The following is an 18498-nucleotide window of genomic DNA, read 5'->3' as shown; positions in this document are numbered from 1 at the left end:
GTTATCTTTGTCCCTTTCAAATATATCCTTCCACCTTTCTTATTTGCCCTTAAGGTTAGGGACAAAAAAAGTATTTTGACTTTTAGTCTTTTTCAATATACCACTCTACCATCACCAACATTTCTTACTTGCTCTTAAGTTAAGGGTAAAATTGATATTTTAATTTTTTTTAATTGTGGTAGATATTTAACTCACGTTTAACCCAAGTTAACTTAACAGGAGATAACTGCGGGAATATTTTATAATAACGGTAGAACATATGAGGGGTATTTTAGAAATAAAAAAAAAAAGAAATAAATTGAATATTATCAAACGTACGAGAGGTATATAGGCAATTATCCCTAAAATGTATTATCTTAGTATTTTATAATTTTTTTTTATTATCTCTTTCGTTAATTTTTTCGTTATATCAATAATAAAGTTAAAACCAAGTGGTACTAAAGTAAAATTTTGACAATCGTAGAATACTAAAGTGAATATTCAATAAGTAATAGATGTGATATCTGAAATTTTTGTATATTGTTTAATAGAAAATGAATGTAGGTAGTAATGAAAAAAAAAAAAAAAAAATTGTACGATACTAAAGTGATATACGTAAAAGATTCGGTACTAAAATGAAAAAGTATAAAATTGTATTTGAAGCCTACCCAATTAATAATGAGGCTTATCTGTTCAAAATAGTATTCAATTAATAATACCGGGAAGTAGCCTTTTGTTTTTTTGGTCCAAAAAAAAATAATACCGTACTAGAAGATTCCATGAATCACACTCGTTTGACATAATAAACTCCAAGTTGAATAGTCAACTGTTAATCAAACGGCCCCAGTTGACCCACCGAGAAATTAATAAATTATTGATCGCATCCTGTGTATACAACCCCGTGATTTTTCGCACCCCATTTGTTAATGATCAACGCATCAAAATAATAATGTAATACTAATTCAATTCAATAAATGCGACATACAAGTTACAACACGTGTAGGACTTAAAAAAAAAATTATAATTGTGAAAAATCAATTGCACACAAATGAAAGAGTCCAAAGCACCAATTATATACAAATAAAAACGCCCAGAGCATATCTAAACTATAAATTTTAAAATTTAAATACATTATTTACTTATATAAATTTAATTAAAATATTTTATATAACTTTTATAACTATAAATTAATTAAAATAAAAATTAGTTTAAATTTTAAAATTAAATTAAATAAATTAAAAAAACAAAATAATAAAATTAAAAATTTTAGAGCAAAATGGGACATTTTTACCAAATGTTTATCATCATAATAATTAATAATAGTAATTTCAGTACGTGGGGTACGAGACGTACATCATACTCACCCGGTGCAGGCAACAATTTCTATATTTAAGCTTGATCAACCCTCCCTCCACTCCATTGACCAAACCAACGCTCAACCTTTCTCTTCTTCTTCTTCTTCTTCTTCTTCTTCTTCTCCTCCACTCGTAGATCGTTTCCTCCAAACCCTAAAATCTCTCTCTCGCGCGCGCCGCCATGGGGCTCAAGCTCCGCGGCCTCGTGGGCGCCCTCAAGGACACGGCCTCCTTCGGCAAAGCGGCGCTCCTCTCCCCCCCCGCAGCGCCCTCCGCCGCCGCCGCCGCCGCGAGCCTCGCCGTGCTCCGCGCGACCCCGCACCACCCGTGGTCGTCGCCGCCCCCGGCACGGCACCTCGAGGCCCTGCTCTCCTTCGGCCGCGGCTCCCGCCTCGCCGCCGCCGCCCTCGTCGGCGCCCTCGCCGCGCGCCTCCGCTCGACCCGCGACCCCGCCGTGGCCCTGAAGGCGCTCCTGTCCCTCCACCTCCTCCTCTCCCGCGGCGCCTTCATCCTCCGCGACCAGATCCCCCCGCTCCTCCTCCGCCACCCCTCCTCCGGCCACAACCCCCTCGCCCTCTCCTCCTTCCCCCTCGGCTCCTCCCCTTCCTCCTGGGCCCTCGCCGCCTGGGTCCGCTGGTTCGCCCGCCTCCTCGAGCTCCTCCTCCTCCTCCCCCCCGCTCCCTCCGACCCCGACCGCCTCGCCTCCCTCCTCAACCCCGACCTCGTCGCCGAGCTCGAACCCCTCGTCGCCGTCGCCGAGGAGATCCGCCGCGCCCCGGCTCCCACCTCCTCCTCCTCCTCCTCCTCCTCTCCCCTCCACAACATGCTCATCCGCGAGACCATCCGGGTCGCCGAGGAGGACCGCATCGCCGCGGAGCGCGAGATCGGCGCCCGGGTTCGCGAGCTGCGGGAGCGGGTCGACTCGCTAGGGTTCGCCGACTCGGTCGAGCTGGCGTGCCTCCTGAAGCGGCTCGAGGGGGGCGCGGATCGGAAAGGGACGGTCGCCGACGATCCGTTCTGGGGCGCGGTCGCGGAGCTCAGGGAGAGGGTGGAGGGGGCGGTGGCGGCGAAGGGGGAGGAGGAGAGGAGGGTGAGGAGGAGGGAGCGGCCGATGAGCGAGTCGGCTCGGATTTCGGGCCGGGTCGAGTCCGCGCTGGGCGCCGGTCCTGTCCGGTTCGGCTCCGCGAGATGGCTCCAACGGTGAGATCCCGAGTGCGACGTCGCTTGCGCACTAGGATTTGGATTACTACTCGATCGCGCCGTGTGTTATTGCAGGTGTTGTTGTTTGAAGGGTTCGCATTCTCTATTATAAATTCTATTTGTCTACATATTCTAAACGGTAAATGCTACTTCTACATCCCAATCAAGCATCTCATTCATATTCATCTATCAGATAGAATATTTGTATTAATCATATCATTTTATTAGTGAGTGATTTCTATCTGTTAGATGAATATTGAATAGATGATGTGTAAGATATATCTTTGAGATGTGAAATATGCACTCACTGTTAGGTGTACGAATAGCATTGCTCGGTTAACTCAAGTCGCTGTTTTCTATGGGTCCATTGGTAGATATGTATATAAATAGGGTTGTAGAGAAATTGAATCCATACAAGTGTTCCTGAGTGGAGTGGATTGTGATTTTTTTAGTTTTTTTTGGAGGGTTTTTAAAGTTTATTTATTTGGCCGAAAGCGGGGGAACGTGTTTGTTTGGGCCCATGCAATAAATTAAAAGGATTTGTTGGTGTGGATGTTTTATTCTGCATTTGTTTTTGGCTTGACTTGGGGGTTCTTACTTTGCATGCTCGCGAATTCCACTCTAGTCTAAATCCGGGATTATACCACTTCATCTTCAGGTCACCATCTCAATTCATTTTTATTGACATTGGGCAGCATCATTTTGAATATTTAAGATTTTACTATCAAAAAAGATTTTTTTTTTTTTTTTTTNTTGTCCAAAGCTTTCTTCTTTTGTGTCCTTCCTGTCCACCCCAGCTCTCATCTCACACCCCTTGTAGGTGGTTGAGAGTTGAGGAAGTAGTTTGGTTTGTGCTTGATATATGCTAAAAAGAGAGGGAAATAAGCAAAAAAAAAAAAAAAAAAAAAAAAAAAAAGCGATCATAGGAGGTATTTCCAATAATCAATCAGCTGCTTGAACCTTCGCATCGCTAAAACAGGGTCTAGCTGTATGCCACGAAAGATAAGATTGTTTCTGGCCTTCCAGATAGTCCACCAGCATGAGCTAGACCCTGTTTTTACTGCTTAAAAAAAGAATATTACAAAGCAAAATCTAAAGAAAGAATATGATACTTATTTAAATATATATCTGCACTACTGCAAATTTGTAATCTTAGTAATTGAAATTTTTGTTTCTTCTCAACTAATGTTTAGTTGCCGTTAGTTACTAAAATTTTAATTAATGAGAAAGAATTTTGTGAGACTATGTTACAACTTCTGTCTAATTTCTGTAAATTAGAGGTCAGATTAGATGTGAAATTGGTATTTTAACAGTATTCCTAAAATACTACAAAATTGACAGTTAATAATTAGGAAAAAGCAAACACAGTAATTTTTTAATAAACAATAACATGAAGTGAAATAAATTTCACTCTGATAAATTTCAACAAAAATATAGTCATTCATAAATATTTTATTTTATCCTATTCTTTTGAATATCACAAGATTGTATTGATTGATCGATAATAAAAGATACAAAGTATACAAAGTATACAAAATTATTTTTTATTCCATTTTTAATTCTCGTAAAATGTTCCGCTATATCTCACGATAGACGCACTTGGGCCGGACCTTATCCAGAGAACTCTCTTCTAGAGCTGGGCCCGGCCCAATAAACTCTCCCCTTCTCTCGGTTTCTCAAGTTTCTCAACTGTACGCACCTCGCACGACTCCTCTCACCGCCGCTCTTCGTTTTCCCCCTTCTCCCATTTTCCGAACCATTCGCCCACCTCCTCTCCAGCTTCGTCCCCGATCATTATCCGGTCATTACATGCGGCGGTGATCGGCCGATTGCGCTCGCCGCCGATGCGCCGACTCCGATGGCCGCGCTTCACCCCCTCAAGATCCCTCTCCCCGGGCTCTCGCAGAGTAATAAGACCCACCGGAGTCTTTCTTTTTCTCGCGGTATTTTTAAGTACGATCACTCAATATGCTCGTTGCAGATGATGAGCTCCGCATTCTTAGATCACGCTAGGGACAGGGCGAGAAAAGGAGGGATTCGCCAGTTTCTTGGACCGTTTTCCTACCTATCATCATCTTCGTGTAATTATTCTACTTACTCTCTCTAACAAACCCGTTTCCTTAATTTTTTTTTTTTTCCTTCTCTTAAATGCCTTTGCTTAATTATTATTATAGCTTTAATAGTTTTGTAGATTTAGCGGAGTGGAAAAATTTGGGTGGAAGAGATCGAGAAAGAGTTTGAATCGAGAATAGCAATTCATTTAAGATATATATTTTGTCGCACCACCTAGATATGTTTATAATCATCTATTTACTTGATTTTTAAGTTCTTTTTTTTTTTTTCTCTTTATTTTCTTCTCTTTTTGATTCTGCTACCGCAACTCTATTATTCGCAGTGTGCAGAGTCGGCGCGGGTGTTGATGAAAGATGCCATGGCTGCATTGAATCGACAGTGTTTACTTCAATCCGGGGCTTTCATGCTACAGGTTGTTCTTCTGGTTGTTTATTATAACATGTGTATAAATATATATTTTCCCCGATCATAGAGAACCATTCGGATAATGTGTTTCTCTCGCAGCTCCACTCGGCGTGATAGAGAAGGACTATTACGCAATTCTAGGTGTCTCTAAGGATGCCAACAAGGACGATATTAAAAAGGCTTTTCACGCCGTGAGTATCTTATTCCGCAAGAGTCTACATATGCTTTAAAACACACTGTTCTTCTTGCGAATAGAGAAAATTGAGACAATAGATTTGATTTGATGATCTGTGATCAATTGTTATTTTGCTATAATAAGCGAGCTGTAATAGGGTTGCTGTTTCGAACCCTTGTCCTATGTTTTCGACGCGGCATGTTTTGTTTGGAATGTCTTCTTAGACAGAAATTTCTGAACAACTCATGAATTTATTTGTAGCTTGCTAAGAAGTATCATCCGGATGCAAATAAAAATAACCCGGCGGCGAAGAGAAAATTTCAAGAGATACGAGATGCATATGAGGCAAGTGCATCTGTAAAATCTCTTTCGTTTTACAGTTCTGATGGTTTACTTTAGGGTTGATTGTGTTTTTATTCTGGTAAAAGTTGAACTGCAGATATTGAGTGATTCTGAGAAAAGAGCACAATATGACAGGGTAAGTTGAGCTGAGCCGTTATTAATTTCTTATTTCTGTTAGTATTTTTTAACCTCTAGTTGCTTTTCAACAAGTTTGCTACAATTTTGGCAACTTATCCACCTTCTTTTTTTTCTCCCATGGTGCTTAAAGGAATTCTCTAAAGGCACAGAGAAAGTAAGATATTCTGCAGATGATACAAGTGGGTTCCGGAGAACCTATCGAGATCCTTTTTCAGATTTTCGCACGTCTAATCAAGACCCTTTCTCTGATACATTCTATAAGATATTTTCTGAGGTGATTTTGTCCTTTGTTTGCTTGTAAATTTACTTGAATTGGTTGTTTTATTTGGACGTTCTGTGATTATTCTTTCTGCTTCAGGTCTTTGAGGATGACCGAGACATTTATGCAGATGATGCAGAGGTTTACCTTTGACCTTGCATTTTGATAATGGATACTCGGTCTGCGGCTACTGTAATACTTAAGCTTATTTACACCTGCTGGCATATTTTATAGGTGGTAGTGAATCTTTCTTTCTCTGAAGCGGCTAAAGGTTGTATAAAACAGGTGGCTTTCGGCGCAAAAGTTCTTTGCGATTCATGCTGTGAGTATATGCCACACTCGAATTACCGAATGCTATATTTGAACCACTTGTGTCTTCTTCTCTCTTTATTTCTTTTCTTAATTCCAATGTGTGTTAAAATTTTAACTCTACAAGGCTTATCATGAACTTCTTGAATTTTAGTTAAAATATTGCTGTTACTGTTTTCTTCTCTTGGATTCTGTCAGCTGTTAACATCTAGATTTTGCTAGTCTCATTGTTAACCTCTTTGTTTTTTTTCCTCTCGTTGTTGCTGTATTTCATATTTGCTAGTCTCATTGTTAACCTCTTTGTTTTTTTTCCTCTCGTTGTTGCTGTATTTCATATTGTAATATTCTTCACGATTTATATTTTAATGCAGATGGAAGAGGGCACCCAGTCAGTGCGAAGCCATCTATCTGTCCTACTTGTAACGGCGTGGGAAGGGTGAGATTATAATTGGATTTCTGTTCGCTGCAAAATATTGGAATTATCGTAATTAGGGAAAGAAAGCGTATTTTCTCAACTTATTCCTTTATAATATTGTTTTCTTTTCAGGTTACGGTTTTTCCATTCACAACCACTTGTGGTTCCTGCAGAGGGTCTGGGAAAATAATTAAGGTTGAAACTGGTAAAAGTAGGACTAGTTTGCAGTTATATTGCATCATCACTACCTGAAGTGATCATTTCCATGTGCAGGATTACTGCCTAAAGTGCAAAGGTTCAGGGGTGGTTGATGGTGTGAAGAATGTCAATGTTTCCATTCCAGCAGGTGCTTTATTTTCTCTAACCTACTGGAATTCAATACGTTAACATTTCATCACCTTAATTGATGTTTTTTCCTCTGTATGCTGCTTATTGTGAAATTGAACTACTGGATCATTCTGACTGTTTAAGTACCATTCTTTTGCTTCTGTATTGTTATGTTGCATTGCAGTCTCTGGCTCGCTGTTGCTACTATCTGATGATATTCAGTGTCTTCTAGAAATAAAATTGACGTGTGGATATTTTCTATGCTCTCTTATGGATTTTGTGTTTTTCATGGCTTTATTACACTTCTTTTTGGTTATTTTACTTCTCATTAATGCACAATCTACTGTTTGATGCATTCTACAAAAATCTTACCATCTTGATTGTTTTTTTTTTTTGTCTCCTGCTGCAGCATGCAAGATTATTTTATTATCTTTCTTGATATTTTTGGTATCCCCGCACTTTCTTGTATCTTGCAGGAGGTCTAGCATTTCTAACTTTTGTAACCCTTTTGACTAACTACACAGTTTCTCCCTGATGTCTCAAAGGATAGTGCAGAGAATCAGGGTATCGTAAATTAAACATTCTGCTTAGTAAGGCCACATTCACACTAACCATTTTCCTTTTTTTTTAACAAAAAAAAACTCAAATGTTGTGCAATTGATTTGCCAGTGGATTGGCTTCTTTATTATTGTTATTATTGCTAAACTTGCAATTTTCTTTCTCGTTGAAAAACAAAGAAGCGGAAAAAAGTTCGTACACCAAACATGCCTGGTTTTGGACGTAGATGTCGTAAATCTGCAGACCATAGGCCCCTCCAAACGCATAGAATTTGAGTTTTCTTTAGAGAAAATATATAGTAACCAAACTAGGTTAAGCTAACAGTTATATATTTGGAACAAAAGATAGTCAATCTATAGCCTTTTTTTTGTTGTTTCATTTTGATTCTTTTGCATAGTTCTTTCTGAATTTGTTTTTAAGTATTAATTTTGGTTAAAATAGGTGTTGATTCTGGGGATACAATTCGTGTGCCGGAGGCTGGAAATAGCGGGAGACATGGTGTCCATCCTGGAAGTTTATACATCAAGCTGCAGGTGACAACTTTCTGCTTGTTTATTCAGGGTGTGATGATGTTTGTACTTTGGATCTAACTTGTATTATGTGCTCAGTCTTTTAAGCATTTTGCTACTGTTTTGGCTCATTTGCCGAGAAGTTGAGTATTATCGTGGACCTTATTTGCCTACTTTTATCTCTTTGTTACTCCATGGAAAAGGATGGTGGAAGTAAGATTTAGATACTGGAGAGGTGCAAAATGCACTTCTTTTTTAAATTCAATTCTGATCTCTTGAGCTGGAGATTGAGTCAATTTTTGTGGCTCATTAGATCTCAAATGTTCTGCATGTGTTTCATTTAGAGAGATCCATATGGTGGGTTCTGGAAAATGAATTAGCATCCCACTCAAATTTTATTTGATAATTATTTATGCTAAGGCAACTATTCTGGCTGTTCAACAAGAAACTATGTTTAGTGGAGTATTTCTCCAAGAGTAGTTGAGTATAGTCCCCTAGTGATTCTATATTTATTAGTAGTTGCAACATTGGAATGCACGTAACGGTTGTTAAAGTGGTATAATGTATAGGTACGTTAATTTAGGACAAAATGTTGTCAGAATACAAATTTTGGCTATTCTATGTTATTTTATATTGCTCGTATTGTACTCAAAGTTAGAACAATTTGTTAGTTATTGTGCTTATAATGTTCTTAGGTTGTGTTACTTCTGTATCTTCTAGGTTTCAAAAGACCCTGTTTTTGTTCGAGATGGTGCTGACATTCATGTGGAGACCTGCATAAGCTTCACACAGGTGCTCACAAACTCTTACCCTGTTTTTCCTTTTTGCATGCCGTATAGTTTCTCAATTCTTTCTTATTTTTCTTATCGATTAATGTTTTCTTCTCAACTTTAGGAACTGCCATCGTTCAACAGCAGAAGTTCATTCTAATATTTTCACCCTTGTTTTCTTGAATTGAAAATTGATGTATAGATAATCCTGGGATATTTTTGGGCTCATTCCGTCTGCTGATACCATTCCTATTAAGATCAACCTAAAGCCAGAGCTCACTATTTGGTTGCCTTATTTTGTTTTGAGCAATTGAACATGGTAGATAATCTATTTATTCAAATTCTGAAACAGGTTATGCTACTCTTTCTGTGGTAGTTTTCATCAAATAATATTGTGTACATTCTATTGTGTACATTCAACCTGGAGTAGATATGTCAGAGCTTATTTTCATTTTTCCCCAGATCTTTATTATATGGAGCATTATTTGTCTCATCAGTGTTTTCCGGCAATATTTGATAGAACTACTGTAATTAATTGTGATTCTTTTAGTGATTTGCTTTTCTTCCTCTGCCTAAAAATGAGATGCTTGGTAGCGACAGAAGATAAAATCCCTTTATTCTAAAATTCGAGTTGAAATTTGCATTCTACCGTTTTATTGACTAATCGGAGAATTTCACGTTGTGATAATATATCAATGTGTATCGCAGGCAATTCTTGGTGGTAAGGTTGAAGTACCAACATTGACTGGAAAAACACAAGTGAAGGTATGAATTGTTGCTTCCTTCTACGTGGAATCCATAATATTTATGGAGATACTCTAGCCTATTATTCACCAGAGCTGAGAAGGTGTAGGGAGTTGCTCTAAATGCTATCAGCAACTGTTCAAATTATTATCATTTTCATAATATTGTTCATTTTCAGATACCTAAAGGAGTCCAACCTGGACAGGTTATTGTTTTAAGGGGTAGAGGTATTTTTGTCATGATTATGTTGTTTATACTCAATATTTTACGTCTGTCTTTTATTGTAAACATGTTAGTGTCTTGAGAATTATGGTAATGTTGGCAGGATTGCCAAAGCAAGTTGGGCTAGTGGATCATGGGGATCAACATGTGCGATTCCGAGTGCATTTTCCTTCGTAAGCTTTTCAATCTTTTCAGCCTTCTCCGAAATATAAAAGCAGGATGTATTGTTGTTGTCGCCAAATGCTTATCGATTTATTTTTAGCCTTTTAGGGAATCTTGGTTGGGTCTTGGACTACCGTTAGGACTAACTTTACACATGTTGCTTTTCTTTTTCTTTCATGATGAGCATTTGACCCATCTGCAGGTCAGTTAGCGAACGCCAACGTGAATTGTTGGAGGAGTTTGCAATGGAGGAAGCCATGCAAGAAAATATTAGATTTGCTGAAGGAAGCTGGTATGTTTGGTTATTATGTCAATTAATCTGAACTATCATGCATGATTCTTTGGCCTTCTTGTGTGATAACTACTTACTGGTGCTACTTATGGTTGGGATTGGGGGGCGGGAAGAGGTGTTATGTTCATTGATAGCTGTACAATTAATCCTGCAGCTTTTGTTATATATATATATATATATATAGAGTCCGACTACTATACTCTTATAAGTACGATCACCCTCGTACTCATAAGTTGTTTTCGATGATAGAGCTTCCGAATCGACGATCCATACTGTTAAATGTTATCTAGAGCATTTAAAACTTCTAGAAATCAAATTTTATAATTTTTCGATATCATTACGATCCAAAGCTCACAAAATTGATAATTTTTAACGGCCGGTATGAGATATTTGCTAGTTTAACGGTGAAAAAAAATCGGAATAGGTTGAATTTTTGATAGAAAATTCTATTCACTACTTAAATAAAGATCAATAACTCCGATCTTAAATTGAAGGATCCGATCATCCTTTTTTAGATGTCATTCGATTTTAACCGTTCATTTTATACCCACTTGATGGACTTTATAATGATTTCGAAAAATTACGAAATTTATTTTCTAGAAGTTTCAAATACTCTAGATCATATTTAACGGTGTGGATCGTCGATTCGAAAACCCCAACATCGAAAACAACTTATGAGTATGAAGGGCTCTATACTCATAAGAGTATAGTAGCCGGACTCTATATGTATATATATATATATGAACTAGGCTGGAATGCTATCAATAGCACCAAGTTGTTGGTGCTATTAGGTTTTCGGCCATTGGATGAAGTAGTGTACAGTTAGGATGGTGTGGGCCCCCTAGAGTTGAGTGAGTTGTTGGTTTAATAGTATAATTTAACGGGTAAAAATAGTCAAAGGGTTAAATCTAACGGCGGAAAACTCGGTAGCACCAAGTGCTTGGTGCTATCGATAGTATCCCAGCTAGACTCTATATATATATATATATATATATATATATATATAGAGAGAGAGAGAGAGAGAGAGAGAGAGAGAGAGAGAGAGAGAGTTGAGTTGGAATGCTATTGATAGCAAACGGACTCCGGTGCCACCATTTGGTTTCGATGATGAAGCCTCCAAATTGACGATCGACACCATTGAGCATGATCTATACCACTTAAAGTATGTAGAAATCAAATTTCAAATTTTTTTGACATTATTGGCCTAATGATCAAAGGGTTTTAAAATCTGTAATTTTAATGGTTGATATGAGACGTTTTGTCGTTTAACGGTGTGAAGATATCCAAATCAGTTGGATTTTTATTAGAAAATTTTTTGAACTATTTAAAACAAGATATATACTCTTGATCTTGATTGCGTGACTCCTATCATCACTTTTTAAAGGATATTCGTTTTCAACTATTCATTTTTGTGTCCACTTGATAGATAAGAGAATAATATTGGAAAAGTATGGAATTTGGTTTCTACATACTTCAAATGATATATGATATAGATCATGTTTAACGGTGCTGATTGTCGATTTGAAGGCTTCATTATTGAAAACAAATGGGTGGCAACGGAGTCCGTTTGTTACTGATAGTATTCCAGCTCAAATCTCTCTCTCTCTTTCTCTCTTTCTCTCTCTCTCTCTATATATATATATATTTGAATTGATTCTTCTCTTTCTCATCTTATTATATATTAACGGCTTACATGATTGTAATGGAGATGTTGGAAATGAACGACAGGCTTTATCAGCAGCTCTCTACTGGTTGAACTTACAGGTGGCAGCAACTCATTGGTAATCTGACTGGCCCGAAGTTCATGCTTGGCATTGCCCTCATCCTATTGCTCAATTTGCTGCTGAGCAAGAGTGTGTGAGCTATAAGCACTGATACTCCAGGTGAACGGATCGGCAATTAATTGTACTTACCCGGGATGAACGTAAGTATGTCCCATATAAATCCAACATCTTAAGGAGGGATCAGTGATTTCACGTGGTGGCACTTAAAATGTGACTTTTCTGCCATAAGATTGACTTAAATAGAAATTTTGAGGAGGTCATTTGTTCACGAGGCTCCAAGCCAAATGATGCTGCTGTGCTGTTCGGATTCTGATACCAGCTTCTTATTTGGCGGTCCGTTCTCTGTACCATTTATTGGTTCTCGAAATTTTTTGATTCAAAACACATAGCGTCAAAAGTTGTAATCTAATAAATCACATACAGGAAAAAATATGTTAATTTGCCTGGAAATTTGGATATGAATATTGCAAATATTGCAAGAGTGCTACGAGCAACTGTCACAGAATATTTGTCTGCTTTGTTGCTCATCCGCCATTTTCCGCGCCAGTTCTTCCTTTGACAGTATTGTTGCAGAAGATTTCAGGAGTTCTGAGTTTTTGTTCTTCTTTTGGAGGTGTTTATGTGTTGCTCGGCCTCATCATAATGTATCTGCTCATCCTCATCATACTGCTCTGAGAAAGGTTTAAACATTCTTGCTTTGACGCTCAGATATGATTCACGCCATCTCAGGCAAATTTTGAAGAGTTTAACTGCTTCTGAACCATCTTGTACATTCCCATGCAGGCAATATTCGCGTTTCTTTGTCTTTTTTGAGTTCAAAATTTGCTCGTGTATTCCACTTGTTAGTTAGCGTTGGTGATCATGATCGTACGTAACAAATGCATAGTGTATGTTTACGGATGCGTCTATGGGTATGCAGGAGAAACAAAGAGTGTAATGGAAACTCTCGCACAAGAAGGGTGCTGTCATAGACTCGTACATATCTAAAAGATTTCTTTAAAGAAGGCTGGTATATTTATTATTAATGAAGTATCTCATACAAGAATGCGTCTGGTATGCTTTTGGAAGCGCGGAGCGTTCCGTATTTTTAAGTTGTTTTCGATGTTCAGGCTTTCGAATCGACGATCGGTTTCGTTAGAATTGATCTAAAGTATTTGAAGTATCTAGAAAATAAATTTTGTAATTTTTCGATATCATTTGCCTAGTGATCGAAGCGACTCAAAATTAACAGTTGAAAATAAAAATTTTACAAAATATGATGATATGACATTAAAATTTAAAATCAAAGTTATTGGTCTTGTTTTATATGGTATAAAGAATTTTTTATCAAAATTTCATATGATTTGAATATTTCTACACTGTTAAACTTGCAGACGGTTCACCACGGCCGTTAAAATTATTGATTTTGAGCCCCTTCGATCACTGAGCAAATGATATCGAAAAATCACAAAATTTATTTTTTAGATACTTCAAATACTCTAGATCAACTCTAACGGAGCCGATCATCGATTCGAAAGTCCGAACATCGAAAATAATTTGAAAGTACGAAGGGCTCCGTGCTTTCAGAAGCATACCAACCCACTCATACAATTGACCGAGTGTTGGCATACTGATAATTGAATGCAGCAAAAATTGACTGCAGGCGTGCTTGGAAGCAGTGGCTGCACTTTCGGGGTATCCAAAGCAGTCTTCCGGTTAGTAGCAGAAAGTGAGACAAGAGTGCTGAAGTCAGATGGCCAGCTGCTCTAACAGCTTTCGCGCCAACAATATATGATTTGGATACTCAAAGTGCAGTTAATAAGTCAAATTTATAATACTGTAATAATGCAATCAATTGGCGGTTTTGCGATTTAGCTTTTGATACATGAAGAACAAATTCTTTTTTGGAACGTATATTTCATACATGATTAATCACAATTCAATTAAATTGTGCCAAAATTCAAATTAGATAAAAACGTATCGAACGAACTTGAACTATGAATTATTTTGATTTGCCTATTCAATCTTTCAAAAGTTTGATTTTAATACCCATTTGTATAATTTGAACTGGTCAACAACATTTTGAATTTAAAATTTGAATGCATTGTTTATCTTTACAGATTTAGTAAGTATACTGTATATAATTCTCGCAACTATAAGTTCATTACAATAAGTAATTAGTGTAAAATTTGAAGTTAAAGTGTCGTTAATTGACTCAAATCAAAGAAACTAAAAGACTGAGTTTTAAAAGGTTGTATAGCTAATTCAAAATGGTCTATAGTTTACCTACAAATGAACTCATTAGAAGAGTTCTCTCCCTTTATTTCTTATTTCAGAATTTGAAATACATCATATGTAGTTGATGCTTCATAAGAAAAAGTTTTCTTACAGCATAGAAATTATATTTAAATCTGATACATAAATTACACTGGGTGCAAATACAGTTATGGCAGCATTACTCTTGCAAACGTATGAACACCGCTTGTGATGCGTCCATTAATAGAGATGAGTACGAAGCCGTACGCATACAAATGAGCTTGCGTTGAGTACCAACTTTTTTTTTTTTCTTTTTTTTTCTTTTTTTTTTTTAAATCATGCATGGGCACGACTTTGGTGAAGCAATTAATAGATAAGATAAAATTTCCCCCTGATTTTCGAAAATTAATAGAACTAGAGAGGTTTTTCTGGAAAATCCATTTAATTGATTTTTCGCTCCGAATCATATCAAACCACGTTGAAGGTTGTAACGTGAATATCTCATTTTAATGTATTTATTCATCTAAAAAAAAAGTTAACAAGTTCTCCCTGTATGATTTGTTAAAACTACCTGCACTGATACAATTTGTTCGTCTAAAACATCATTTCCAATTACGCAACCAGTATTAAGTCTATGATTGTGCATCTATTCCCTTATATTATATGACATTATGATTGATATCTCAATCAAATCCAAGCTTAAAATATCGTTGCTAGGACTGATGAATTAGTTGAAGCAACAACATTATTTATCAGTACACAACTAAACCCTGATTATTAATTAACTCACTTGGTCATGACCACATTTGTGATCAGGGTCCTCCTTAGCCTTGTTGGCCTTGAACTCACCATAGAAGTATGAGGCAAAGCCCCACAAGGAGAGCACCAGGGCCACGCCTTTAGTGCTATTGAATGGCTCGTCGAAGAACACGACGGCGAGGACCTCGGCGACGGGGATTAGAAGGGCGATGACGACTCCGGCGAGGAGAGCCGACCCATAGTAGATGGCACCGACGGTGCCGAGGAAGAAGAACTGGAACAAAATTGCGCACCCAACTAGCACCATGTAGTATCCTGCTGGCCCGAGCCCGAATTCTTGGGCTTCCCTTGGAATGGCCTGCAATCAATTTTTATTTCATTGCTTAGGATATATCTCGCATGTTTCTTATTAGATCGATTTTTTTTAATAATATAGAATCAGAGTCGGTCTTAAGTTACGTATCACAGACACTTCTATAAGTCTCACGTGTCCGTGTCGGACACGCGCGTGTCCGTGTCGGACACTTGTCCGATGCGGACACTTCTCAAACGCCCGTTTAATATTGATCCATAGCGCATACAACTAAAAAAATATATACCTATTTTTATTTTACTTTTTCTATGCATATGTAATGCACGATAATAAATATTTTAGCTTTTTGATGAATGCATATAATTTTTGTTTGACAATATAAATAAATTATCTATGGTGGACAATTTTTTTTCTTAAAATATATGAACTATTAATGAAATTTTACTAACTTTTATTCATATGAGAAATACAACAATATTTTACCAAAATTAATATTTTATATATAATAAAAATATATTATTATATTAATAATATTATATTTTATTAGCGATGTTCATGTCGTGTCTGTGTCCTAATATTTTGAAAGCTGCCGAGTCGCGGCGTCCGAATCGTGTCGTGTCCCGTATCCTGTGTCAGTGTTCGTGACGCCTAGGTTTTAAGTCTCCTCGGCCATATGGCATGGCTAAACCGATATCCATTACTATATATATACATAAGAAGGCGTGTTAAAGCTAATTGCCTAATTTCGATCATAACAATCTTTTGAATAACAAGTAGAACTACTAAAATGTTCATGCCTTTAACAGGCATTCTTGGTTTGGAAAGTATTATCACTGGTTTATTTTGCTACATATTAGAAAGAGTAAAATGCATGTATTTAATTCATTGTAATTTTTCACTCAACTTTCAAAATTTTTACAGTCAAATCATACGATATAATTTAGTTGACTAATATTGACGCATTACTAATGTAAAAGTGATCCAACATCTTAATTATTGATGAATCATCAATCACAATACTGTGACAGTACTTTTACTTTAGTGATATATTAATATTTAGTCAATTAAATTGAATATTTTGAAGACTAAATGTGGAATTTATCCTATTTTAAATTTACAGTTCCTAAAGATTAATCACTTGTTTAAGTATGCTCGCAGAGTAAGTGGAAGAAAAGGCAAACTAAAGGAGCTAAATATAGCTATATGCGACAAAATTGAACGGTCCCATTTATGGTATCATTACATTTCGTTTTAGTTTTAAGCTAATAGCACGTAGCAATCATAAATTACTAGTGGGTCGAATTCAATAAATTTTTTTCGAGCATGAAGCATACGTGCTGATAAATAGTACATAATTAGATGAACAATATATAAATATATTATATACACATAACACGTGACGTGCATTAATTCGTCTACAGTTACATTTTCAATCAATATATTTTCATTCTAAAACATTTAGGTGGTCTAACAATTAACATGCATCCAAAAACCACTAATAAGAAAATTGCAAAACGTGAATTACAATGCAAACACATCTAACCGGATTCTGGGTACATTTATTTATTAACTCCCTATCCTAGATAAGGCACGTTTTTCCACGCGTCGAGTTACCAAGATTGGTTAATGATTAGTCTATCAAGCTGGATATATAGAACCTTCTACTAAAAGTTCGTCCTTTGCTAAAAGAGATTTTTTATGTATTCATCACATGCAGTGCTCGAATTTTAAAATATTATGAACTTACTGGAAAGTCGTTGTTGACGATCATTCCGACGGTGCTGAAGAGGGTGGCGAAGAAGCCCATGACGAGCTGCATCTCCATCACGAGCGTGTAGCCGACGGCGCGGCCGGCCGCCCGCGCGTAGGCGGCCTGGCTCAGCTCCACCAGCGGCAGCACCAGGCCGTAGAGCGCCGCCGCCGCCAGCGTCATCGCGAACCCTGCGTAGTACCTCCCCCTCGACTCCCCCGTCGGCCGGTCGGCCCTCGCGTTCAGCCCCAGCATGGCGGCGCCGACGCAGAGCAGCGCCACCGCGTTCGCCGAGGACGCGGTGAGCCGCTGCCGCACGATCAGGAACGCGAACAGCGCGGTGAACGCGAGCTGCGTGGAGACGAGGAGCGACGACGTGGAGACGGGGAGGTAGGAGACGCCGTAGGCGTACAGCAGGTCGTCGACGCCCGTGAGGAGGCCGAGGGCGGCGCAGGAGAGGAAGAGGCGCGGTGTCATGAGATACATCGATTTTTGTCGGTGCCGACGGAGGGCGTAGGAGACGAGCAAAGGGAGGAGGAGGAGCGGCCAGCCGCCGGTCTGGAGCCAGCTGGAGAGCCACTTGCGGCGACCGCCGCGCAGGAAGTAGAGGCGGAGGACGAGGGGGCTCCCCGCGGTGCCGACCACCATGATCGCGAAGTTCAGCGCCAGGAGTGATCTTCTCATGATCGTCGGATGTTCGGTCGTGTTGGCTTCGGTTTCGCCATCGGACTGCGGCGGCGGCGGTGGTGGTGATGGTCTTTGAGCTTCTATCTCCATGGTGTTTTTGGTTAGTATGATTTGAAAGGAGTTGCTTGGTTGGTTTTATAAGTGCAGGAGTGTGGATTTAGGAGAGAAGAGTCCAAAGAAGATGGGTGCAATTATTATAGGTTGGTCAAGTTGTCGCACATTTATATATACGCTATGGAGTTGCAATATAAAAATAATTGAAAATATAAAATTATTAAGTTTTTCGTCACTTGCCATATGATTAAAATTTTTATAACTTTATCTTTATAGTACGTGATATGCTTAATATAACATAAATTTTAATTGTTGATAAATCTAAAGACTAAAACTGAAGGGTAATAAGAGACGTGACGTAAAATCAGAGCTGCGAATGGTAACTAGAGAAATATAAATTAGCACCTCACCCTTTTCTTTAGGTGCGTTTGGACTTAAGACATTTTTTGTAGATATAAAATTTGGACTTGAGCTAGACTTGTTTTACTATGCCAACTCATAACCTTCTATTTTGATACTATATTAAATAATACGAAATAAACATTTATCTTTAAAAGTTTAAACTATCCAAGTATGATAGTTTTAATATTGTTTAGTCAAGGGACATTGTGTGCTTTACTCAATTAAGCTTGGGTTTCCTATAAACAGTTAGTTTGATTATTGGTTTTGGATATCAAAATAA

The 18498-nt window shown here is 38.0% G+C and overlaps 3 protein-coding genes across 3 annotated transcripts; 2 read left to right on the top strand and 1 right to left on the bottom strand.

Moving 5' to 3' along the window:
* On the top strand, positions 1425–3097 carry LOC109711542 (putative clathrin assembly protein At4g40080). The gene has a single exon (XM_020234659.1). It carries the CDS (start codon positions 1516–1518, stop codon positions 2536–2538), a length of 1023 nt encoding a protein of 340 aa, XP_020090248.1. The 5' UTR covers positions 1425–1515; the 3' UTR covers positions 2539–3097.
* Positions 4171–12823, top strand: LOC109711541 (chaperone protein dnaJ 1, mitochondrial). Its single transcript, XM_020234658.1, has 19 exons — positions 4171–4441; positions 4516–4615; positions 4930–5019; positions 5112–5203; positions 5449–5532; positions 5627–5665; positions 5798–5941; positions 6026–6067; positions 6161–6248; positions 6607–6671; positions 6783–6845; positions 6924–6996; positions 7977–8068; positions 8765–8836; positions 9523–9579; positions 9737–9785; positions 9884–9953; positions 10145–10234; positions 11999–12823. Exons 1-19 carry the CDS (start codon positions 4379–4381, stop codon positions 12093–12095), a joined length of 1470 nt encoding a protein of 489 aa, XP_020090247.1. The 5' UTR covers positions 4171–4378; the 3' UTR covers positions 12096–12823.
* LOC109712130 (purine permease 3-like) lies at positions 15035–17759 on the bottom strand. Its single transcript, XM_020235554.1, has 2 exons — positions 17073–17759; positions 15035–15370 (listed from the first exon to the last, which is right to left on the bottom strand). Exons 1-2 carry the CDS (start codon positions 17757–17759, stop codon positions 15035–15037), a joined length of 1023 nt encoding a protein of 340 aa, XP_020091143.1.

Source organism: Ananas comosus, linkage group 6, assembly GCF_001540865.1.
Source record: "Ananas comosus cultivar F153 linkage group 6, ASM154086v1, whole genome shotgun sequence".
NCBI classification, from domain to species: domain Eukaryota; kingdom Viridiplantae; phylum Streptophyta; class Magnoliopsida; order Poales; family Bromeliaceae; genus Ananas; species Ananas comosus.
Note: the sequence above shows the minus strand (reverse complement) of the source record. Positions and strands in the feature narration are given on the sequence as shown.